Source organism: Erpetoichthys calabaricus, chromosome 2 (genome assembly GCF_900747795.2).
Source record: "Erpetoichthys calabaricus chromosome 2, fErpCal1.3, whole genome shotgun sequence".
In the NCBI taxonomy this organism is placed as follows: domain Eukaryota; kingdom Metazoa; phylum Chordata; class Cladistia; order Polypteriformes; family Polypteridae; genus Erpetoichthys; species Erpetoichthys calabaricus.
This window is the reverse complement of record NC_041395.2, coordinates 301217628-301243425: the sequence shown is the minus strand read 5'-3', so window position 1 is coordinate 301243425 and position 25798 is coordinate 301217628. Positions and strand designations below refer to the sequence as shown.

The window sequence follows — 25798 nt, the reverse complement described above, 5'->3', positions numbered from 1 at the left end:
AAGTATGTAAACATAGCAAAAAGACAGTTACAGCTTTTTATCTTCCACAAAATCAAGACTTTATTTTTATGAATGCAAATATTTAGTCTTTCTACTGACAGATCCATCTGCTAAATGGAAAATGAGATTTAAGGAAGTCAAAGCCCCGTATCTGGTCAAGTGATGAAACCCCACTGGGAGACAGAGTACACAGCCAATTAATTCACTCACCAGCTGAGGGGACGTCACCTTTTACTGACAGCTTAAATTTAACTGTTAGTGTCATTCTTTTAACCCTACAATATAAAATGCTGTATATTTCAATGTATTGCACATTTCTTTTTTAAATGGCAGTTTTATTTTTTTCATACATGTGTTTTTTTTAGTTTAAAAGCAGATATCCAGTTGAATATTTATTGTATTCCTGCTTAACAATTGTCCCATCATCACATTCTTATGTATTTCATAGAAACAATGTCAGAGAATACCTATCCTGTGATCTCCCTTCACATTTGCTGCTTATTCATTTATTTTGCTACTCGTATTTGTTTTCATTAATTTTACTTGAGTCCATCCATCCATCCATCCATTTTTCAACCCGCTGAATCCGAACACAGGGTCACGGGGGTCTGCTGGAGCCAATCCCAGCCAACACAGGGCACAAGGCAGGAACCAATCCTGGGCAGGGTGCCAACCCACCGCAGGACACACACAAACACACCAAGCACACACTAGGGCCAATTTAGAATCGCCAATCCACCTAACCAGCATGTCTTTGGACTGTGGGAGGAAACCCACGCAGACACGGGGAGAACATGCAAACTCCACGCAGGGAGGACCCGGGAAGCGAACCCAGGTCCTCAGGTCTCCCAACTGCGAGGCAGCAGCGCTACCCACTGCGCCACCGTGCCGCCCTTCAAGAAAACATGGTTCATATTACAGTAATTGATTTTAAAGTGCTTCACCAACAAGCATGCATGTTAAATGCATATGTTAAATTTATTGAGTTCATTTGCAGCTTATTTGTTTATTTTGCTGCTTACATTTCATCTTCACACACAAGCTCTTGGTAACCCTTTTCATTTAAACAGTATGCACTGTAGACAGGGGGTCGAGCCCTGCACTGCAGGCACCATATTTGTAGTAATCCATCAATCAGTTTTCAGAACTTGCATTTCAAGTACAGAATCATGGCAAGCTAGTAAATATCCCAGCATAAAACCAGACTCACCGGCACTAAGAAAATGTGATTATTCTTATTGAAGCCAATTTGGTATTTTACAAAGAAGCAAATATTAAAGGGAAACTTTATAACAAGTTTGACCGGGAGCCATGAAGTTTATTAAGCATTATTAAGCATTAATGTTCACATCTCTTCTTATTCTCAAACTTGCTTAATTCAATGCAGAGTTACGAGGGACCAGAGCCTATCCAGCTAGCCCTTAACACAAAGCAGTAAAGAGCCATGGACAAGGTTCAATTCCATGAAACATGGACATACCCACACACACACCAACAAGCCACAAACTAGCCAAACCAGCACGTCTTGGGGCATGTGGGAGGAAAACTGGACTACCCACTGGAAATCCAACCCTCACTGGGAAAGGGCTCAGGATTTTACCCCGGCACTCTGGAACAGTAAGAGACCAGCAGTAACCACCAACACACCTTGCACCCTGATAATGAAAAAGGCCACACTTGCTTTTATACCATCACCGAGATGAGTCCTAAGACAGGACTTCCAGGACGCACCCCCTAGCAACTAACATATATATCAAAATTCAAAACAAAGTAAAAATTAAATTAACAAAAGTACAGATTTGAATATATATATGAGTCCTGCATAGTTTAAAACAAGTGTAAAAGATTATAAAAACTCTAGAAAACCATTCTATAGCCCAGACTGCTAAATTATCTATCATCTGTCAAAAGTTTGTCACAGTATAGGCACATTATATATTTTTCTGTATGTGTGTTAAGTTTTGGCAAAGTCCCAGGAAGTGAGGGGCCCCTGTCTATAGCAGAACACTACAAAGCAGTCTAGTATTTCCTTGACTGAGAAGAGACATAAAGTGTGAGAACATGCTGAATCACTGTAATTACGGTTTATCTTTGTGAACATAACAACAGTCAGTTCTCTCAGGAACATTCAAAGAATATTCACTCAGTGCTCTGTGTCCTGCCCATTGGAGCAGTGTAAAGATGTGTGAAGTAAATCTTGACACACACACGATACAGAGCGCTGATACCAGAAAAACAGTAGCTGGCTTTTAGGGTTAGAGTATAAACATGATGGCAACATGGTTGTGCAGTAATTAATGCTGTGGTTTGTGTCACCATTTCAGAGTATTGGGTTCAAATCTTGGCCTCTTCACTGTCTGTATCTTCCCTTGTCTGTGCAGTTTACGTCTTTCGTTTTTTGTCTACTTTCCAAAAAGTACATGTTGATTTGAATAATAACGAAATTAGCCCAATGATTGAGTGTGTGGATGTGTATTTAGCGTGCCCTGCAATGTATTTCTTTATTTTGGTTCCTGTATTGCTTTCACTGCTGCAGGGATAACCACCTGCTCCCTCAGATCTGATCTGGGTTTAGTAATTGGATGGATTATAAAAGCATTTTTGTATTGTGTGTTTGCCTACAGCTTCTCTTCAGTTTTGGCCAAGTAGTTAAAGTACTGGATTCTGAAGTTCAGGGTTGTTTGTTTAGCCCTCAATCACTGTGATTCTGAGGAAATCACTCAGACAATGAAGTTGAAGAACACTGAAAATAAAAAGATGTATAATGCATATTTAAGACACATGCATGCAAACATAAATAAAATTGTATATATTCCTTTATTAGTCATGGTTGTAGTACTGGGTTATAAAATCATTACACATGTAGTGATACTGATGGTGCCTCAATCCAAAGTATAGCTCCTCTTTTCCATTTTCAATGCTCATATCAGCTTTAGGCGGGCCATGTCCCCTAGAGGATAAGGCATTCAGCTGTATACCGCAAGGCCACTGGATCATCTCTCATCTCTGATTCACTGTGTGACCGACAGCAAGTCATTTAATACTTGCAGTATGGTATATGCAATCGATCCTACTAGAGCTCTGTGATGGATGGTTGTTTACAATATAAAAGACATTGTGTAGAATAAAGAATGGGATTTGCGGGCTATAAGGGTGTTAGAAAGATAAGGCAGGGCCTGACAAAGTCCTTCCTGTAGAAGAATACAGTGGACCCTTGACTTACGAACTCAATTCGTTCGCGAGGGCTGGTTGTAACTCAAGTTGGTTGTAAGTCAAGACTGTTTTTCCCATAAGAAATAATGGAAATGCCCTTAATGTGTTCTGAATCTCCCACAGCAACACTTAACTTTTTTTAATAAAAAGGGTTGTATAATGTGCATAATTTACCAAGAACACCAATAATTTTTCTAATTTACTAACCAAAAAGTTATAAAAAGTGCCTAGCCTACCAGAAACAACAATTTCATGCTGTACTCACCATTTAAGTTGACATCTTTGGCTTGCAGGAAGGGAGGAGGAGGAGAATGAAATGGAAGGTGGTTATTGTTTGGAAGGAGCTTCCTTATACAAATCTTTTCTTTGTAAAATTGTCGAGATGGTGGATTTCGACATGCTGTACATATTAGCGAGATTGGTCACTCGAACGCCACACTCATATTTCCACACAATTTCCTTCTTCGTTTCAATTGTGATCGCTTTCTTTACCTTCGTTACCTTCTGTTCCTTCCTTAGCAATTATCGAAATAAATTATATTAATCACTGCACTGACCGAAATTACATCCACAAACACATGTATCTGGGCTCCGACTGACGCTTACAAATGCTCTCGGCTGTTTGTTTACAGTCACACAAGTGGATACACGTGACCGCATTCAGGTCGTAACGCAAGACGTTGGTCGTAATTCAAAACATAAATTTTGGTCGTAAACCAAGTTGTTCGCATGTCAGGCCGGTCGTATATCAGGGGTCGACTGTAGTAAGCTCTGACAGAAACAATACATGTCATCATGCCAATTCATAAAGAGGATTACTGGTGGATGCTGTAGTTTTTGTGGGCATTTCCAGCCCAGAAAGTAGGGGGATTACTCCAGACATTGTCCTTAGCCAGAACTTACAAACTCCTTATAGTGAAGTACCCAGCAAACTTTGAGTCATTTGAAGCACAAGGTACAGGAGGTGAGAAAGATGAATGCTTGTGGGAGTGCAAAGTGAGGACATCAACCAGCCACATCACCTAAGAAATTTCATTCATCACCTGTTTTAGGAAGACCCATCTTAGCCGTAGAGTTTTTTGTCTTTTCTTTATTTACTTTGTTTTATTTTGTGCTTTTGTTGTATTTTTTGCTTATTTTCTCCTTTGTTTCCTCTATTTATAACAAAAAAAATATTCTTTAGGTGAATTTATATAAAATGTGGGAAAATCTGTCAACAGCGAGATTTGTAGCGAGATATCTCAAATAGAAAATGCTGTACATCTTTTAAAACAGTGAAACATTCTATTGAACATTCATTTTTGAAACATTTGCTGTTTTAAAATTACTTTGAGAGAGGTTATTTAATGATAGGTGCTTTGTTTCTGTCTCTTTGATAAAGTACTTATAGAAGAATTAAAAATGTCCCAAGTTTAGATACAGTTAGCTAAGTCCCCAAATGTGCTTACTGTAATTGTTATGCCATGTGTACTGTATATTTTCTAACTTGTTTATAACTTGTCATCCTTTGCATTTATACTGGGTTTTGCATGACTAAAGAGTGAACATTATTATACATATTATTCTAGACTAGCATAACGAAATGCTCATTTCTTAAACTGGGTGTACAATGTGAAGTCCGTCTGTTTTGATCATGGTGCATCTTGTTGCCATTGTTCATCTGAGATTCCCATCCCCTTGCACACATCAGATGACATTATACCCAGGCATGAATGATGGCTGTTTTCTCATTTTATATATATATATAGAGATGGAATAACTAAGAGTTAAAACAGCTCACCTTAAACAAGGTGGCAGTCCTTTCTGAGGGGGCACACAGATGCACCTACTGAGATAATTCATTGTCACCTTAAGTATGACATCATTATCATCAGAGTTTTTACTGAAGGCATATGTCTGACTTCTCTTGTTTTTTATTAGTATTTATATCTGTAGTTTCTTTGCTTCCATATTGCTTGTTTAAGAAAAATGTCAAAAGTTGCCTTCAGGATCTTTTTCAAGCTAACTCTATTCCAGCAGAGAAGTTTAGAAACATGGAGTAAGTTGCTAAATAGTGTGTTAGACACTAAGGCTACATCCACACTACTACTCTATGTTCTTTGCTTTAAAATGTTCACTACCCAAGCTTTTTTAACCCCTGAAAATGGAGACTTTCAGAAACATCCTCCAGAGCTGTATAGTTCTTAAAACACCAGCTGAGCATTGTGGATGGATGAAAATGGAGACTTTTGAAACTCGAATTGTGCTTATTATATGGTAATTTCACACTTGGGAGTGATTCCAGGTTAACGCTGATGAACCACCTGGCGCACTCCTAGCAGCTGCTTAAAAGGAGCTGCCTCACGCCATTAGGGGAGCCAGGTTCGGGTGGAAGAGGACAAAGCTTGCCCGAGAGGGAGTTGAGGCGGGAGGACTGGGAGAGAGAGGTAAAGAGAAGAAAAGGACTGTGTACGTTAGTGCTTTGTACTGTGCTGTCCTCTAGGGAGCGAGGTTAAAGAGCTCCCCAACTCTGAGTAAAAGTGTGTCATGTGCTGTACTTGTGTCTCTGCCTATCTGTGTCAGGTTAGGGTGGCTGTATGCGCCCTGGCTTCCACAGTAGTCAAATTCAGCCATATCATGCTTTTTCTGCATCCAAAGGTAATAAGAGCTCTGGGGTTTTAGATTTAATGGGTGAATCTATATATATAATTCACTAAGTCCATGGCAAGCAAGATGCCAACTCACAGAGCCCCGCCCACCAACAATTCACTAACCAGCCGACCATGGCGCCAGAGCGAAAGCATTTGCCAAGAATGTGTTCATTAACCAAGAACAAAAGTCGGAGGTTCAAAGAAGATCACATACCGTCGTAGTTCCGACCATACATGATGCCGACTGGCGAACCGGCGGCGTTATTCCCATGGCCAACCGGGTAACCAAAGTCTTTGGGTTCCGGGGGGAGTATGGTTGCAAAGCTGAAACTGAAAGGAATTGACGGAAGGGCACCACCAGGTGTGAAGCCTTTGGCTTAATTGGAGTCAACACGGGAAATCTCACCTGGCCTGAACGTGGCTCACAGGTGCATGCGACTGAGGCGGTGTGTGGAAAATGAACAGTCAATGTGACTCACAAGTGCATGGGGACTGTACACAGACGAAAGCAATTCAGGTGAGGAGTTGGGGGCGGACACATGAGCAGGCAGTGCGTACTGAACGATGACTAAGAGATGACTTAAGAAATCGGCAGACTAGAATGGGGGGGGGCAGAATGGGCGTCAGACGATCAAACTTGCCTATCTAGAGGATGTAAATGTCCTAACACGGGTTCCGTAGGTGAACCTGCGGAAGGATCGTTACCGGTTGTGCCGACCCGTCGTTGGACGGTTAGGACCCGAAACCTCTCGGGCCCGCTTCCCCGCCCTCTCACCAGAGTTCCATCTTTGCATTCACTTACAGTTGTATCCTCAAACCCACCCCATTTGGACAACTGTGTCTTTCAGGAAGTGTTCACCCATCAATACATAATTATGCGGGGTATGCTACGCCAAGGGTTGGCTAGTATATTATATTAAACAAACATTGAAGATTAGAAGCTAAATGTCTGCCTTTAATAAATCCGGTTTGGTCTTGTGATATTACAGAAGGAAGCACTTCAAAGTCCTTCTAACTACAACTTTGAAGACTATCTTAACATCATTATTCAGGAGTGAGATTGGCCTGTATGATGCACATTGTAGTAAGTCCTTATTTTTCTAAGGAAAGATGGAATTTAATGCTTGGTGAAAAGTTTGAGGTAGAAGTTTGTTGTCTTTAGCTTCTGTAAATGTTGCAATTAATAGTCGAGCTAACTTATTTTTTTTTTTTATAATATTACACTGGGTAGCCATTAGGACCAGCTGCTTTCCCACTTTAAAGTGAGTTTATAGTATCTAATAATTCTGAGCGTGTCAGAGGTTTATACAGATAGTTTTGGTATCTGTAATAAGTAAAAGAACTCATTAGATTGTGTCTTATCTTATCTAGATAGAGTAGAATGTAAGGACTTACGGTTCTCTCTAAATTTGTGGGTTATATTTCTATGGGCTATGATTTAATTTCCATCTGTGTTGGTAATTGCTGTTATTGCATTGTAGACTTCCTGCTTGTAGATTTGTTGGACTAAAATCTTATTGGCCTTCTCTCCATGTTCATAGTAATGATGTTGTGATTTAAAGATGAGCTGTTCTGTTTCTCTAGTAGTCAAGAGGTTAAATTCTAATTGCAAAACCTGTCTTTTCCTATAAAGTGCCTCATTTGGAGGTCTGGCGTATTCTAGATCTATTCTGATAATTTCGCTGATTAACTCAGATGCCTTCTTGGTTTCCAATTTATTTTTGTGAGAAAGATATGAAATAATCTGTCCTCGTAAAAATGCATTCAGAGTTTCCCGGAGTATTCCTGCAGAGACCTCTGGGGATGCATTTATCTCTAGAAAATAATCATTTTGCTTGGATATGAATTCTGTATAGTTATCAACAGCTAATGACAGGGGGTTAAAATGGAAACTACGAGATGAGTGTGTAGGGCATAGTGATTTAAACTCCATGATCAGAGGGGCGTGGTCGGAGATAACAATCGCGTTGTACATACAAGAGTAGCAATGATGAACTTGTGAGAAGAAGGAATATGCTCTTAGTTTAGGGTTTAAAAACATCCATGTGATCTGATCCATTACAATGTGTGTAATTATTTTTGCAGAATTAGATGTTATCGCTACTGTAGCTGAAGACCTATCCAAGTCTGGATTTAAAACACAATTAAAGTCTCCAGTCATTATAATTTTATGAGTGTTCACTTTAGGAATAGATGCAAATACATTTTGGATGACATCTCTTGCCATTCATATAAGGTGCATAAATATTTATCAGAATCACTTTAGTATTAAATAAATTGCCCATCACCATGACATATCACCTTTCAGGATCACATGTTATGTCTGACACTGCAAAAAAGGATGGTTCTGTATATTAAGATTCCTATACCACTAGGTGTTTTTTTTTTGTAAAGCTGGAGCTTAAATTTGGCCAACCAACTCCCTTTGCAACCAAAACTGTTCCTTACTTAAGTGAGTGTCCTGTAACAATACTATATTGGCATTTGTTAAGTGAGTGAATACTTTCTTTCTCTTTAATTCATAATTGAGACCTTTGATATTCCAGCTCACAAAATTCACAGTTTGGTCATAAAAACATTGCTTCTGAACTTTTGTTGACATTTTGTAGTCTTAAGTTAAAGTAGTACATTTATAAATATAATAGCTTTGACCTAAATTTCATATCATTGCCAGGTGTTATGGCTATGAAGCCTATTGTTGTGTTGGCGCTAACAGTTACTGAGGTAGAAAGGACAAATAAGAAATAGCAAAGCTCTCTTCCCCCACCTCTCAACACCCCCCTGCTCCATTTTGCCTCCCCTATTGAGGCCAAGAGACAGAGCACATCCAGAACAAATCGAGCCCCCCAGCAGCAGTGTAGAAAAGGTTAAAATTGAGGTATCTTTTGCACAATAACAATTTCACTTCATCATCAGTCCAATCAAAACAATCTAGGTTTTTTTTTTTTTCCTATTCGCCATTTCTGTTCTCTGTGTGTAAACATAAGCTGCAAATGAATGGTTAGTGAGGAGGACACTTATTACTCCCGTTTCTGCCAATGCATGTGTGCCCATTGTAGGCAAATAGCTATGTCATATGCATTTTTGGTCAATTAATTGCGAATGGAGATACTTTCCTAAATAAAGTGAAAACACCAGTGTGAACAGAGATCATTTTCATTTAAAAATGTTACTTTTAAATGAAAACATAGTAATAAATGTAGGCTAAGACTTTAGGAACTTTATGGACTTTTAAAATTTGACTTAGTGTCATTATTAGATGAATATAATTGACCGTTTTTGTTGGGCAAAGTGGCATGTTCTTGTCAAACTGTTTTACTCTTCTGTTATATCCTTGCTGGGTAGTGTTGATGGCATTGTATAAATTAAACATCAGTTGATCAGTTGTTTCCTTTAAAGTAATTTTCTCCCTGTATTTTCTTGGTGGGCAGCTGTTTTTGTTGCAAATAGTCAGAAGCTAGACAATACTTGTAGATTAACAGTATACTTTAATCTTGGTTTTGTGCAGGTTATGCTGTAAACAAGTAAGCCTGCGATTCGCTAGCGAATCGGAAATCCAAGAATGGCAATTAGTTTCTGTTCCGTCCGATATTTGGATGGATGACATATCATGGAGGGTGGGTGCGTCTGGGGAAATGTCATTTAATTCAATAAGCATATCTGTACTAAAGCGGTTTCGTTTTGTGGAGATGTGATTCTGTTGCCTTTGCTGACACCGACTGCTGGCAGAGTGGAGCACAGCACGTGTAGTTTACAGGTTGTAGTGTTCGTGTGCCAGCTACTGAGTCGGGGAAGCCGCTGGGTTTGAGTCTGTGACCGTTATGTGATCTTTATTACTGGCACAGTGGATTAGAGCAAATGTAGTGAACAGGTTGTGTTGTTTGGGCACCACCTACTGACTCTGGGAAGCCGCTGCGTTTGATTCTGGAGCGTGCGCCACGGCGCAATATGCGCCTCGGTGGGAAGCCGCTGCGTGATGACATATTATGGAGGGTATATGCAATGGTGTGGGCGGTCGCCTCCGGGCGGCTGTACAACCTGGCGTACACGCTTTACCTCAGGTGTAGTTCACAGGTCATAGGCATGGTAAAGTTTCCATTTAATTCAATAACCCTATTTGAACTAAAGCGGTTTCTTTGTGTGGGCACCTTCGTTCATTGTTTGTATCCATGACTGTTGTTTGGGCGCTCACAGGTTGTGTTGTCTGGGCGGCACCTACTGAATCTGGGAAACCGCTGCGTTTTGGGAAGCCGCTGCGTTTGACTCTGGGGCAGGTGCCACGGCGCAGCACGTTGTGTTATTTGGGCGCCACCTACTGACTCTGGGAAGCCGCTGCATTTGACTCTGGGGCGGCCACCACCACGTTTGACTCTGGAGTCTGGGGCGGGCGCCAAGGCCGCAGTGCGCATGCGTGCATTTGACTCTGAACTCTGGGGCAGGCGCCAAGGCCGCAGTGCGCATGCGCCTCGGTGCGTCCGCCGTGCATAAATTAACTGTGGTTTAGTAAGATAGATATTTGCACAGATTTGTTATTAAAGTCATTGAAGTGTTTCTGATATCTTCATGTTTTATCAGACATGTTCTTTTTGGAATATTCCTTTGAGGAAACAAAACTAACTGCTAATTTTAATAGTTTAAATATATCTCTTTGACCTTAGGCTGTTAAAGGATTTGTAGATTTCTAGATATCAGGTATTTAGGAAAATAAACAGTACAGTTCTGCTATAAGGAAATCAATAGTGATGAATGGTAAGTGAAACTCATGTTGGTTATCATGCAGGGTTATATAGCCAAAGATTATCAAATCAGATCCATTTAGAGTGCTATAGTGATGAATAGTCTGACACTTGACATTAAGCAATAAATATAAAAACTTACCATTGATATTGTCCCCTTCACTGTGCTTCCAAAGACTGCCTTCGCTCTCACCCATTCACCATCTGAGGCTTTGTCAGGCACGATGTCTGCACACTGTAGTCTTCATTTTAGAACCAGGAAAAGAAGGAATAAAGAGGTATTGAGGAAACAGCCTAAGAACTGGGGTAGAATATAATTTATAAAGGATATTCCATCCAGGGTTGCTCCCCGCCTTGATGCTGTATTGCATGTGCATGTTTAGCAAAGGAATGGTTAGATGTACTGTATGTACAATGCATATGTACTTATATAGATATTCTGAACCCACTTATTCCAATACAGAAGCATTCCCTAAACTGGCAGATGTGGAAACAAAGTATGAACAAGCCCTTAATGCAATGGCAGAAAATGGGAGAGCATCTTTAAACATGCTTCCACATTTATTTATAGTGGGACAATTAATAATGATCAATAAGTATCATACACCTATCTCCAGAATGCAAAAGATATCAAAACTAATAATAATACTTTGCATTTATATAGCACTTTTCTCACTACTCAAAGCGCTTAGCAATTGCAGGTTAAGGGCCTTGCTCAAGGGCCCAATAGAGCAGAGTCCCTATGGGCATTTACGGGATTCGAACCGGCAACCTTCCGATTGCCAGTGCAGATCCCTAGCCTCAGAGCCACCACCCCGCCTGTATTTGAAAAACGTCTGTACAGAAACAGGTAGAATGTGAAAAATCTACAAAGGCAATAAGAAAATCAAAGTTTTTGGAAATGTAACATCTGAGCCACTCAAAATTGTACATTAGCTTAGTTAAAAGCATTACAGATTTCAAATTTTCAATATGTCTTGTAAACTTATTTTTATTTTGCACAAAGTGGGATTAAACTTAATTTAACCTTTAGTTTAAAGAGCAATCTTTAATTAAGTAACAGTCAGGTGGCTAAGGAAGTAAGTACATAATGTAATATCCATCCATTATCCAACCTGCTATATCCTAATTACAGGGTCACGGGGGTCTGCTGGAGCCAATCCCAGCCAACACAGGGCGCAAGGCAGGAACAAACCCCGGGCAGGGCACCAGCCCACCACAGCATAATGTAATGATATAAGTAATAATATAATGTGGAAGACAACAGCTGACCAAGAGCAGAACACTTCACCCTAAATATAAAGCTATAAAGAAAGACTTCATGGTAGTCAGTAAAGAAATTTTAGAGGATGATCAAATATCTTTCCCAATAAGGTTATTACTATTATTCCAAAAAAAAATCACACCATTGAGAAAGGTTTTTTACATTGAGAACAGTGTCTTTTAAGAAAAGAAGTTCAATTTCAGAATGAAAGGAAATAGGATGTGGTTTGGCATTTGATAAAGCAGGTCAGGTCTGGTTTGGAGCTCTTTCTGTCATGAGTGGGGGTCCAAAATGACACGCTACATTCTGTGAGCATCTCACTTTTATACTTTTCCAACTGGAAGGGGCAGAGTCAGTTGCCCATATTGGGCATCTTCTCCTGGCTACATGAAAAGAAAGGGAAGATACCGTTAGCAACAGTGCCCCTCCACATTGGGACAGCTTACCCAAGATGAGTCAGTAGGCTGATCCACAGACACACATGCGTGACATTTTATATGTCATACCTAGGATCTTTAAAGTAATCACTCAGTTTAAAACTGAAAATGTACAATAAAGATTGGAGATTCATTTAGAATATAAGGAATGCATAGAATGATACTCATAGTAACATGCATCATAAAATAGATGTGTTATTTTATTTAATTCATATTAATACCTGTTTACATTTCACGTGTTGATGACATCATTGTTGGGTAGCATATGGAGTCTTTGGTGTCTTGTGTGTATGTATGCTTCTAGCTTGTATGTCATCAAGATTAAAATCAGATCAGCTGATTCGTGTTTTCCACAAAGGTGCAACTCGCTTCTGACAGGAACACCCGCATGTGCTATCGAGCTGCTACAAATGATCCAGAATGTAGCAGCCTCTCATGTATTTAGCCAGCCAAGGTGGGCACATATCTCTACTCTCCTCATGTTGCTACATTGGCTCCCTGTAGCAGCACAAATTAAGTTCAAATCCCTGATGCTTGCCTACAGAGTAGTCAATGGGTCTGCACCTGAGTATACGGAGACACTGGTGAAGTGCTGTGCTCCTTCTCACCCACTCAGGTCTGCCAGGGAACAGCGTCTGGTGATGCCAACTCTGCATGGCATTAAGTCTCAATTCAGTCATTACATTTTCCTGTGTAATTCCTAGTTGGTGTAATGGCATGCCCACCTCCATCTGTACTAATGACTCCCTCAATGTATTTAAGAAGCGATTGAAGACCCATCTGTTCTGTGAATGTCTGTCAAACTAATGAAGAGAAAAAATACATACTTGCGATACTTTATATTCTTGGTTAATTTGTTTAATTGTTAATTTGTTTAAATTTAATTGCTTTATTGATTGTAATCTATGATTGTAAATGTATGAGTCATTGCATCTTTTCACTTGCGGCAATCAACTTTTGTTACCTGTCCTATTACACTTGCTGAACAAACAGACCCTAGCCTAATGCTACCTCTTTTATAAGTCGCTTTGGATAAAAACATCTGCTAAGCAAGTAAATTTAATTGTAAATATATGTTCCGTTAGCTAAAATAAAGTTCTGTATTTTAATAAATTCTTATTTATCAGAGCATGGGAGAGTGGCAACATGTAGTTCAGAATCAATTTGACTGTACTATGTGCTTGTTACAATACTACTACCCTTAGTAATCCAGATCATTTAATGATAACTTTTATAGATGAATAGAAAAGGGTAAAATTTATAAAGGAAAGTGAATGCTGATTTCTGGACTGAGAAGTATGAACTGTGAGGACAGGAGTAGAACATTTTCAGTTTAAGCATACAGAGATGTAACCCGATTGATGTTTTCGAAATTCTGACAGGTATTGTAGATGCAGGCTGTTGCTTTAAAATTAGTTCAACAAGAATGCGGGATCCCATTAGAAAGATTTTCTTCACATAGAGAACCATAGACGTATGGAATAAATTACCAAGTAATGTGGTAGAGAGGAGGATTTTAAAGAGATTCATAATTCGAATTGATGATGTTGTGGAGAAATTTGGTGAATAGAATCTGCAAGCTTTGCTGGGCTGAATGGCCTGTACTTATCAAAAGTTTTCTATCCATCCATCCATCCTCTTCCGCTTATCCAAGGTCGGGTCGCAGGGGCAGCAGCTTGAGCAGAGATGCCCAGACTTCCCTCTCCCCGGCCACTTCTTCTAGCTCTTCTGGGAGAATCCCAAAGCGTTCCCAGGCCAGCAGAGAGACATAGTCCCTCCAGCGTGTCCTGGGTCTTCCCTGGGGCCTCCACCCGGTTAGACGTGCCCTGAACACCTCACCAGGGAGGCGTCCAGGAGGCATCCTGATCAGATGCCCAAGCCACCTCTAATGTTCTAATGTTCCATTTTCTGAATAGGCTTGTTCCAGTACCAGTTCAAAGAAGGACAAAGAGCGTATCCCAACAGTAGCTGATCGCAAAGCAGTAGTCTACCTTTGATGGAGTGCCACTTCACTTCAGGGTATACTTATGAACACATTCATGTTTGCTCAGAAAAAGGCCCATTTAGAAGCACCAGTCACCAAACCTGCCTGTCTGTGAGACATGGGAAAAAACTAAAGTAATCATGAGACAAGTGGAGAACTTCTAAACTCCAGAAAGCAAGTAATCAGGCTGGGTTTCAAACTCACACTCACACTTCAGTACAGAATTAATCTAGAAACCATGTACAGCAAATAATTTGCAAAAGCTTTGGCAGGGTTTAGAGATGCCTACAGACTACAAAGTTTGGCCTAATCGAGTCTTCTTTACTTTTTCACTAACTGATGAACTTAATACCTTCCATGCTCGCATTGATTACAATGAAAAGCAGTCTGCCATTTAATTGCAAAAGGGGGCTTCGCCCCCCCACCTGTGCTACGTGCCAACCACTTCACGTCTGTGCCGCTCACGTTATAAAGAGGTGGGGCTGAATGCACCCCAAGGAGACACGATCGCTCCTCCAACACACCCTATTAAACAGTGATACAATGGGAAACGTACAGTTTTTTTTTTTACCTCCTTTGCTCGATCAGCTGCTGCTGCCATGCCACATGATCTGCATTTCGCACGGCGCACTTCTGTCATATCACCTATGTCCATATATTCGATCTCTTTTCGCTATTACTTTTTCATCAATATTGCATTGAATTTTGATTCCGTGTTCAGAATTACATTGTGAAAACGCAACGTATAACTGCCCGTGAGTGAATATTTCTTTCTCTCTACAAGAAATGTGTCTGACATAACCACACAGGACTTTTCCAAATCTCTTTGCATAAGCTGTTGTCTTGCAGGGCATCTGACCCCGGGCGTGGTTACATCGCTTGGCACGAAGACTCGTCTTGCGGGATGTGAAAATGTCTCTGAGACAATCACGTCTCCTTCCAAGATTTTTTTTATAATAGAGAGAAATAAATGCACTGTAAATGTCATTTCCTGCAGCAGCATATGATTAATTTTTTTGGTTTTTGTACATGACATAAGGAGAACTTTTAAATGAGTTAATGTTTATGGAACATCCTGGTTTGATGGAATTTCATGGCATTTTAAAAAAATAACTGAAGTCTTAAATAACGTCTTTAGGATTCTTCTGTGAGGATCTATGTCTTTGCAATTATCCCTGCACCTCAGAAAACAAAAAGTAGAGTGTATGAATGACTACAAACCAGTGGCACCCATTTCAGTCAAGCGGATGATACATTGAACAGTATATTTAAGAAGTACACACATAAAGGGAAATTCTGGTATGACCCCACCAGAATTTACATGCCAAAATATCACTGAGTCTAAAAATGTGAGATAATTTGGAATGCATACATTGCTGAATATTGCTGTCCTACGTCAAGGAAGTCAATTTATTGACCCCATGACCAAATTTATTCATCCAAGATCTAGTACGGTTGTCATGATTATACTTGGTGGAGCAAAAATTGATTTTCTTTTTGCTCACTGGATTACAAGTATGTGTATCTGAGTGCCAGAGGTTAAATACACAAACACCAGGTCAAACTGTGGTGAGGAATTGAGAAAGACTTGTTCTAGTAAGTCATACACACCCATAAATACTTACAAAAGTGAGTAGACAGGACCAGCATGGGGTAAAGTAAAAATGATACAAAAGAACAGGGCATTTAACCCAGGGATGGAACCAGACTCATAATTATGAGAAATGCCAGTGTCACAATCACAAACCAGAAGTAGAGTAGACAAGATAATCAACTCCTTTTGGTTTAATAGCCTGTGCCATGACTGACTGGCCTGACTAACTCTCATCTCTGATGACACAGAGACAAGGCATAAATACAACAGCTGTAGTTTATTTTGTGAGTCAGCAGTTATACAGACAAAGCAGTGACATGTGTGCTGTTGATTGGTCGTGTATCAGGCTTTTGCTCAGATAAAACAGAAGCACAACTGCCTGAAGAGCAGCCAGCCACAGAAACAGAAGGCTGCAGGTGTCACCCTGGACAAGGAACTAAACAGACACAAAACCTTGGTCAAGAAATTGTTTGACTGATTCACATGATATGGACCAGGCGTTCTCTGCTACGGTCTTGGAGGGCTGCGGTGGCTGCAAGTTTTTCTTCCAACCAGTTTCGTAATTAGAAGCTAGGTCTAGCATATTATTAAACTTGGTATTTAATTACAGTATATGGCTTCGTAGTGCATTAATCAAATTGTAGAGTTTTCATTTTCTGAGGAAGTTATTCATATGTTTTGTGTTTTAGAACAGATTTGTACCTCTTGGTCCGTGCCTTCTCTCTCCTTTATTTCGAAATATTTTTTTAACACATATACTTCATGATGTGTGTACACAGGTTTAAATGGAAGCACATTAGCTGAAAAACTGGTGGTTCCTTTGTCATTTGTAGCTCATTATTATCTGATGGCTGGTTAAAACCTGAATGCAGCTGTTCAAAACTAAAATGGACAATTTAGAGTTCTGAATCATAACAAGTGAATTAAGCTCCAAAAAGAAAAAAATGTTTAGTAGTAAGTGACCAGGTACTAATTAAATAACTGGTTAAAGCAAAAATCTGCTGCCACTGCCTTCCTCTAGGATGAAATTGAGGACACCTGGGGCCTCATGTATAAACGGTGCGTGCGCACAGAAATGTTGCGTACGAACCTTTCCACGCTCAAATCGCAATGTATAAAACCTAAACTTGGCGTAAAGCCACGCACATTTCCACGGTAACTCATTCCTTGGCGTACGCAATTTATCCGCCCGGTTTTGCAGACTGGCGGCACCCAGTGTCAAAGCAGTGCTACTGTTCCTATGTGATCACCCTTTCATTCTTAAATCCACATTCCTGGCGCGGCTTTATAAATACACTGAAATTAACTGCATATTGTTTATTAGTGTAATGCATCTGATTGTAATTAACCTGTAGCAATATAATGGTCCAGGGAATAGCCATAGTATTCCAAATACCATAACTGCTCTAGCGTTGTTACTCTCACTGCATCTTCTTCTTCTTTCAGCTGATCCCGTTAAGGGTTGCCACAGCAGATCATCTTTTTCCACATTACTCTCACTGCACCACTCGGAGTATTTATATCACTGTATCTGAGTGGGAAATCACAGCAGCAGCTGATTGGAAAGAGAATTATCGGTACACAGCATGAAGCAGATGCTGCCTGAGCCACAGCAAACGCTTTAGTCCCTGTACGGACTTCGCGGTTTAGAAACAGTTTCATCCCAAGAACTCTAAACACACTAAATCAGTCCATCAAGTGCTCCTTGTAGAAATATTTGGACTTATAAGTACAATTACCCCACTGTAAACTTGCACTACAGTTATAATATTGCACAACCTGCGCCACTTTATAAAGCGCGTATTTACATGTGATGACGGTATTCATTTCTAAGACGAAATGCAGCAAAACATGTTGATTATATTATACAGATAAAACTTTAACTTCATTTAAATAATCTGTATTGTTTATAATTAAACATGTGAGGACACGGTACCGCAGCGCTAGCTAGTTCAGTAATTGTTCCTGCCTTGCTCTGTATTCTTGCTGGTGCTGACGCGACACTGGAAAGATAGACGGATATAATAATTAAACACGTACTACTAAGATATTTCAATGTTCCTTAAAAGTTTTGAAGAATCGAAGTTCTAAGCTTACAGATGGCTTCACGTCTATTACATAGCTTATTGTGTGGCGATTGAGTTTTTGGAGAAAGAAAAGTAAGGACAGGAATTGGAGGTTAGTACGTTTGAAAGAGACAGTACTGCTGTGATAAATTATTTAATTGAAGGGTGCGCATGGCGCAGCAAGCCTCTTGCGTGAGACATGAACAAGCACTGCGCCACCGTGTTCCCATGTTTAATAACATGCTTTCATTCCTATCATCATGAAAAAGATATCACGTATACATCTCAGTATTTTAATTATTCAGAGAGCTGTAATATCACGAATGTAATGGATTATGTGTCCTGTCGGAGAAAGAGAAAGCCCGTTTAAAAAGCAGGTAGTGATTCATACACATAGAGCACATAGAAGATCAAATACAGAACAAAGCATTTAACATGCCACTTTAGTTACAATGGGATTTGAGAAACTAGTAAATTAAATGATTTTAAGATGAAGTTTATGATGTTCTACTTTAATGGCAAAATAAACTACGTGATTAAAGTGGAAATTTCGAGATTAAAGTTGACATTTCGTGCTTTTTTCCCCACTGTGTGCCTTTTTTTGGTCTGTACCCTAATAAGCTTTCATATGACACTCAGACGGTGGGCTACGACTCGCTTTTTCACGGCGACTTTGATATGTGATTTCTTTTTTATTTCGGGCACTGTGCGACTTTGTGAAGTTGAGCCTTTGAGTTTCTCCGACACTCTGTCACTCGATCAGCTTCCTTTTGTTGATTATACCACTGTTTAAACCAACAAATAGTAAGTACGTTTTTCCTTTGCCTCCACTTGGTATTCGCTGAAATTCTTATATTTTCTCCCGTGCTTTTCCCATTGTCTTTTCAGAGAAGGCTATTTATATTGATTTGCATATTCAAAGAGGCATAATTCTGGGAGGAGTTGGGGCGGGACAGAAGGCGCGTGCACGTGCGTTACTTTTCACGCAAATCGGGATTTATGTAGTGGAAGAACATGAAAGTATGCGTGCGCACAGATTCCTGCATCTGGATTTTTCTGTGCGTACGCATAATCCCGCTTTTGTGCTTACGCCATGTTATAGTGTGAGTTCTACGCACGGCGTTATACATGAGGCCCCTGGTCTAGACAGTTGTCCCTCCAGAGTCCAAGGGTCCTATTAAAACAAACAGTTCATTTTCTCTCTCTCTAACGGTTGCCCTCTCAGTTTCTTAGCAATTCTTAGTATTATTGTCTCTTAACGTTTGTGTCCATATTCTCACGTAGTCAACAATATTCAGGGGTCTCTGATATTCTGCCTCAAAGTGAGACAGTATAACTTTAATGAAAAGGACTGTTAGAACAAGCCAACCAGAAATCAAAACAATTAGGAAGTTCAAAACTGAAATTGCAAACCAAAACTCTAAGACAAAACTCAAAAGCTGGAATCTGAAGGCCATGAGTAAAGGTTTCTAACTCACACATTTAGGTTTTTATCCATCAATCTCAGATACTGAGGAAATGCTGTTTGTTACCATTATGCCCGCAACACCCGTGATGTCACCATTGGGTTGTTTTTTCTAGCAACATGTCAACAACTGCTCCACAAAACAGCAGCACCAGCAGCAAACAGGCATTGCAGAAAGGAAGGTAAAATAAATCAGCTTTTTCAGTTCACCTTAAAACTGGAAACTAATGTTATTTTTGGAATTCTTGACCCTAAACACCCTCAAATAGATATATACTTTGTCTATATATTGTATGTTTAAGGGAGTCCACAAAAAATGAATGAAAAAGCCACAGATCATAACATCTGAATGTTATGTTTGCCTTTCATTAATGCTGAATTTAGCAAATCAAAGAAAGGAAAAACACAGACACATGCAAACAAAAATAGACTTGAACGTTTCAGCCTGCTTTTCTTATCTTTAGAATCAGATGATTTTCCCAAGTCTCAGATTTAAACATTTTGAGACATCATAAATCCCAGGAGACAAATTTTGAAAATAAAGGTTTTCATCACCCTTTTTCAGCTATAAATGCTGATGTTGTGGCAGCATAATGGAATTGGAGACAGCAGTAAAATTCTTTGCTTCACCGCTCATGAAAAGAAACCTATGGATATTTAATCCCTTAATGATTTCAGAGCTCTCTTTCAGTTTCACCTCATTCTTGTCTCAAAGTCATAATTATAAACTCGTATGAAACAAATAGTTTTGTGTTTTATATTGATGAATTAAAAGACTGAGACACGATAACTGAATACATGTGAGGAATGCTGGCTGACTAGTAATGTGCTTTAAAACTTCCAGATCAGTACATTATGTCCAGCAGGAGCAAATCAGCAGGAAGACAAACCTTACACACTCTATTCTGTTTTATCAGCACTACTTGTGCTGCACTTTCTTTAGCTATTACATTTTTTAAACAGATACCCTCATTTGCTTTGTCTAGAAACAGTTTCTTTTGTGAACTGGAAATCATCATTTATTATGATCATTTTCTTAATGTCATTTGTATATTTACAAGGTGGCATGGGTTTGTGGCACGTAATGTCAACTTACAGCTTAGACCTTTGTTCAGTTACTACATACATCACTCTGTTTTCCCATAGGTTTCCATAGATAGTCTTAAATAGTCTGTCATTATATTAACTGTGTGTCCACCTCATAATGAGGCCTAACCTAAAAACTCAAGTCTCTGGTCACAAATGAAGCTCAATGAAAAAATATCAGCCTTATCCCAGCCTCAAATGGCAGACTTTTGGCCTGCACAGGTGCAACAAAATTGATAATGTTTCAAATTTCAGGAAAACAAAGTCTCTTTATATTTTAAAGATGTATTAACAAAAAACAAAAGCAAAAATAAACTGCTGACAATGGACGTCTAAACAGCAAACCACAAGATGCAAACCACAGTCCACAAATGAAAAATCTTAATCCTAAACACAAACCCAAGTCCATTACCAGAATATCATAAATCAAAAACCTCTTACAATATCCAAGAATCCTAAGAGGTGGTGAAAGACATAAAATTAACAGTAATGGCCCTTTCTGCTCAACATTGTTATGATCTCTGATTTTCAAAAACTTAGTTTGTGGCCAAATATATATTAATTATAGTGTTTTTTAACACAGAGGGATTCCTAATCTAGGTTTGTTTTTTGCGTTTTTGACGATGTGACCTCTAGTTGCTGGGTGTGTTAGGTCAACAATTTAAAGGATGGCTTGAACAGCCATGTTTTATCTGAGTTTTTCAAAAAGCCTTGAACCACTCTGTGAAAGACTGCTGCTTTAGATTTTTTCCTGGTTAATGAAGCATTGCTATTGCCTTACTGACTTCAAATTTTTGATTGTGTTTTGGTTTAGAGGAAAGAAATGTTTTTGTCTTCCCGGTTACCTGATCTCTTCCTCTCAGTTCTGAACTCTGATTTTTTGTAATGCATTCCCAGTTTGTTTAAGATATAACATTGACTTTCAATTCCGACCTTTTTTTGACTTCACATTTATCCCGGTCATTACACAAGAAATTTAACTTTCATCCTGCTGGGCAATTCAAACAAATGAAACACAAAGAACTTATAAGAGAAAAAATGTAATTCATAAAGAACAAAAAATAATATTAAAGTACAGTAAAATACACATGAGTACAATGAAAAACCTGGCTACACCATAACTTAACTCAGCGTGCAATATAAACAGGAAAGGCACCTTCCCATAATACCGCGCTTTTGAATTGAAGATCTGCCTCGCCTCCTCATGGTCAAGAATCCAATTCAAAAACACAATGTTATGGGAAGGTGCCTTTCCTGTTTATTTTGTACGCTGAGTTTTCTGGAAATATGAATCATATTTTAGCAAAAAATGCATGTATTTTGCGCATTTTGAGCATATACAGTAAATGGATAATGGACATGTGGATTATGCAACATGAGTTACCTGAAATTGTTTTCTTTCCATGGATGTTTTCCACACTGTTTGCCGTTGTCCAGCATTGGTCGCTATTTGGTCCTGCTCTATCAGAATCTTTGTTATGTACTTTCTCGATGAAAACATTATTAAAACGTTAACGATTAAACATTTTTCTTGACCATCACTACAAACTAAACAAAGTAAGAAGCCTACAGTATAATATATATATATATATATATATATATATATATATATATATAATTTTTTGGGTGGAGTATACTTTCCTGTCAAGGGACCGATTTAACTGAGCTTATAAAGGGGTAAGAGGATTACACTATATATAATAATAATTTCCGCTCCTGTTCCCAGGATGGATGACATCCTGCCCACCTATGCCTGAAGTCACGTCCGCTCCTTCCAGAGTCCGCCCTTTGATACCTAAAGGACATACCAACAGGAAGTCATCTGCTGACTGTCGTTCCTGTACTGTATTCCTAAGATGACTTGTCTCTATTCTAGTTACTTACTTTCAGATTATTGCTACTAAATGCGCTTTCCCCTGGCTGTGTCCCTACTTACAGTGGGAAAGAAAACCTTTTTTTTTTGTAAACCAATTACTGTTGGCCCACTCTTAACTGCCCCCACCCCATTCACTTTACTGGCATGATAATACTACGAAGCCTGATGGTTGTCAGCTGTGTAGACAGAACATGCTTTTAAAAATGGGAATATTGCAGAGAATTGGTCATAAATGGGAATGAGAAAGTGCTACCCAGGATTACTTTGTTATACACAGACCGGAACAAGCGTGAACATGTAATTGATGTACACAGTGGGAACTTAAAGGGAAAGACCCTGGCAAATTTAAAAACACTTATACAGTACTGCTTTCAAAAAGATGTCTGTGAAGAGGCTGCGGAAATGACCTCTTTTCATAAGTTACTGTTAATTAGTATTTGACTGAAGCTTTAAAATGCCTAGTGTTGCCAAAGAGGACTGCTTACTACTTGAACAGAGACTTTTACAACAAAAGAGACACATTTTATAAACTATTTGAAACTATAACTCTGTAGAGATGGCTGAAGCAAAAAGTGCCTTTCTGAGTCTTTTATGGACATATTTGCATGTTTCGGGAATTCCTCTGCTATGGAGGTGCAATGTGCATTTCATCTTCATTGAATAGCCCTTCTCTAGAAAATAAATAAAAACTAAACTGAAATGATTCTTTCAAAATAAAAATTATTGAGGTCAGACAGCAATAAAAAAAAATTAAATAAAATAATGAAAGGTTCTTCAATTTAAATTGAATGATAGATTTCCATAGTGTAGAAGTACAGTATAAGCTAATTAAAAAAGAACTATACCATTGCACTGCACCAGTCATATTTGCCTCTTTCATCAACAGTCTGTTTCCAGCCACAGGACTAGTACTGGCTTGATGTCGTTTAGGTGATGGCCCAGTCTCACCACATTTGTAATGTACTGTTGATTCATCATTGATGTAGTGTTGCTGTTGCACATTGTACTGTTCCTACCCACTGCCATACCATATTAAAGGCAATTTCAATCTTTAGCCCTGCCTACTCTCTCTTTAACTTACGCCCATGCAATCCATTGGTACTTTCCTCTCATTGTCCGCCTATTTAATTCTATCATTGATTAAGCAGTTGCTTTAGTGTCAAGGAAAGATGCAGGTAAAAAATTTCAATGCAGAGAATTTTCAGTTTGATATTATATATATACTAGACATTAAGCCCGTTACAATAACGGGCGCTAGAACAATAGTGCATAAACATTAGTAGGAACAGTCTATATTAAATGGCACGGGACCATGACCTCATTCTGTTTCTTGTCTTAATTTTTTTTTGTCAAAAATATTTTTTGCAAGAAGCCTAAAGTAAAATAATAATAAAAATAAAATAGAAAGGTATATGACAATACAGTAAGTATAATTAATATTACATTTATCCTCTACTCTGTGGCTGTTGATTGATGTGCTGTGTCTGTTTGAAGATCTCTTATCCTGCCTCTCTTTATTTTAGTTTGCTGTGGTGTCTCTCCAGCAAGTACTGTGCAGTTCCCCAGCAAGTATTTTAATCTGTGCTGGCGTGCAGCTGATTATTGTATGTGTGGCGTCTCCCCAGCAACTAATTTTATGTGCGCGGCCGCGAGTACCCCTTGGGATTAATAAAGTATCTATCTGTCTATCTATCTATCTATTTAGCACTCTCCCCAGCAATGATGTCCTTTATTAAAAAGTACCAGAAGACACACACACACGGACACATGGACGCACACAGGGATTTTATTAAAGAGGATTTTATAGTGCAATTAAAAAGTATTTGTTGTTGCTAGTCTTACTGGTACAGAAATGTTCAGGAGCAATAAGAATACATGGTACAACAAAACAGCCAGATGATCTCAGCTCACAGCTTTAATCCACTCATGCTTAAATAATAGTCTTGTCACCTGCTTCTCTCTTGGCCTGGATGCTCAGATTTGTGTTAGTCTTTATACTCCAAAGTCACTAGAAATCCTGCCAAAAATGTGAAGTCTCAGTGAAAACGAATTCCTCATGTAGCAGGAAATTCAAGCTGTGCAGAATCCTAGTTTCTCCTTTCCTAGGCTGCTGGCTGTCTGTCAGTACCTCAAGGAGCTTACAAAAACCATTCAGCACATAGCACAACCTGGCAATTCAACTGCCCACTCTAAATTGTACTGAGGATGAAAATAAGCTCTCCCTGCACACTACCCACTCAGTTAGCGAAGAAGGCTTTCTTCTGTATAATGAGTCTTTGTGACACATGTGGTACATAAAATTTTAAAATTGGTATCAGTCAAGTAAGCAAGTACTGTTACCATAACTGCATAAAAAAAGGCTCTGTCATGAGTAGTGAGACACCATAATATAAAATCTTCAAGGACCGGGTCCAGTGAGTGTCTCCTCCTAAATTATTTTTTATATCTATAGTTAACCTGCTTAACGGATCACCTACTACTGCTATACGCTATGGCATGTGGTGACCCCATTCAATATTTGCCCATATCACTGACTGGTACAGTGGCAGCAATCTGGATACTCCCTGGGCAACCTCTTAAATTACACGTGGTGCACGTCAAACCAGCAGCCACTACAACCTGTCAACAAAGGAACAGAGCCATGCATATGAGCCTAATCTTAATTCTAATTTGATCTTTTTAAGAGGATATTCTTAAAATCCAATCTTTAAATTTGATTCTGAAGATTATCTTCAAATCCCAGCTTCTTACATTTTTTTTTTACTTTCTTTTGTAGCCATAGTTCCCCTTATTTGACCTTATGTTGCCTTCCATGCAAGAGGGAATCTTGCTCAGCGTAATTGGCCTTGCATTTCAGAATTTGAAACATTAATAATAGAAACTGTCAAAATTAAAACTAACATGTTGCAGGTAACTTTGAGCAGGTTTGAATATGAGAAAACTTACTTGTGAGGTGTAATGACATTAAACAAGTACAAAAAATGAATACCCATATCCTCCTCACACTAAGAAGAAAATAAAATTACTGAAGTAGCAAAGAGTACAATTTACTAATAAAAACATGTGCCAAAATGAAAGCCATTAGCCACGGGATGTCCAAACAGCAGGCATGAGAACTTCTTATAGTACTTTAGCACAGACTGAAATGTTTCAAAAGGCCTCTGTGGAGATGTTCTGGTCAGGATGGCGTACAACAACAGTTCATTGGCATGGCAGAAACAATAACTGATTAGAGAGGCTACAACAGCACTTGAACAGGCAGATAGGAGATGATCGACTAGCAGGCTTGTGAAAAGGTCCTGACGTCACTAAAAAACGAGCTCTGTAGCAATAAGACTTTATAAAAACAGCACTGATAAATTCTCCCTTTCATACAAAGCTTCTGGTAAACACTGTCAGTTGCTCACCTCCCGTTTTTAGCTCAGCTGCCAAAATCAGCAGTGGCTA

General features: G+C 39.1%; 1 protein-coding gene across 1 annotated transcript in view; it reads right to left on the bottom strand.

Annotated features, from left to right (window-relative positions):
* The window catches only part of cusr (Copper-only SOD repeat protein), an 89197-nt gene that overhangs the window by 41189 nt on the left and 22210 nt on the right, over positions 1–25798 (bottom strand). Inside the window, exon 3 of the mRNA XM_051922165.1 lies at positions 10722–10821. Coding sequence (XP_051778125.1) covers positions 10722–10821 — 100 coding nt within the window. The remainder of the gene's footprint in view (positions 1–10721; positions 10822–25798) is intronic.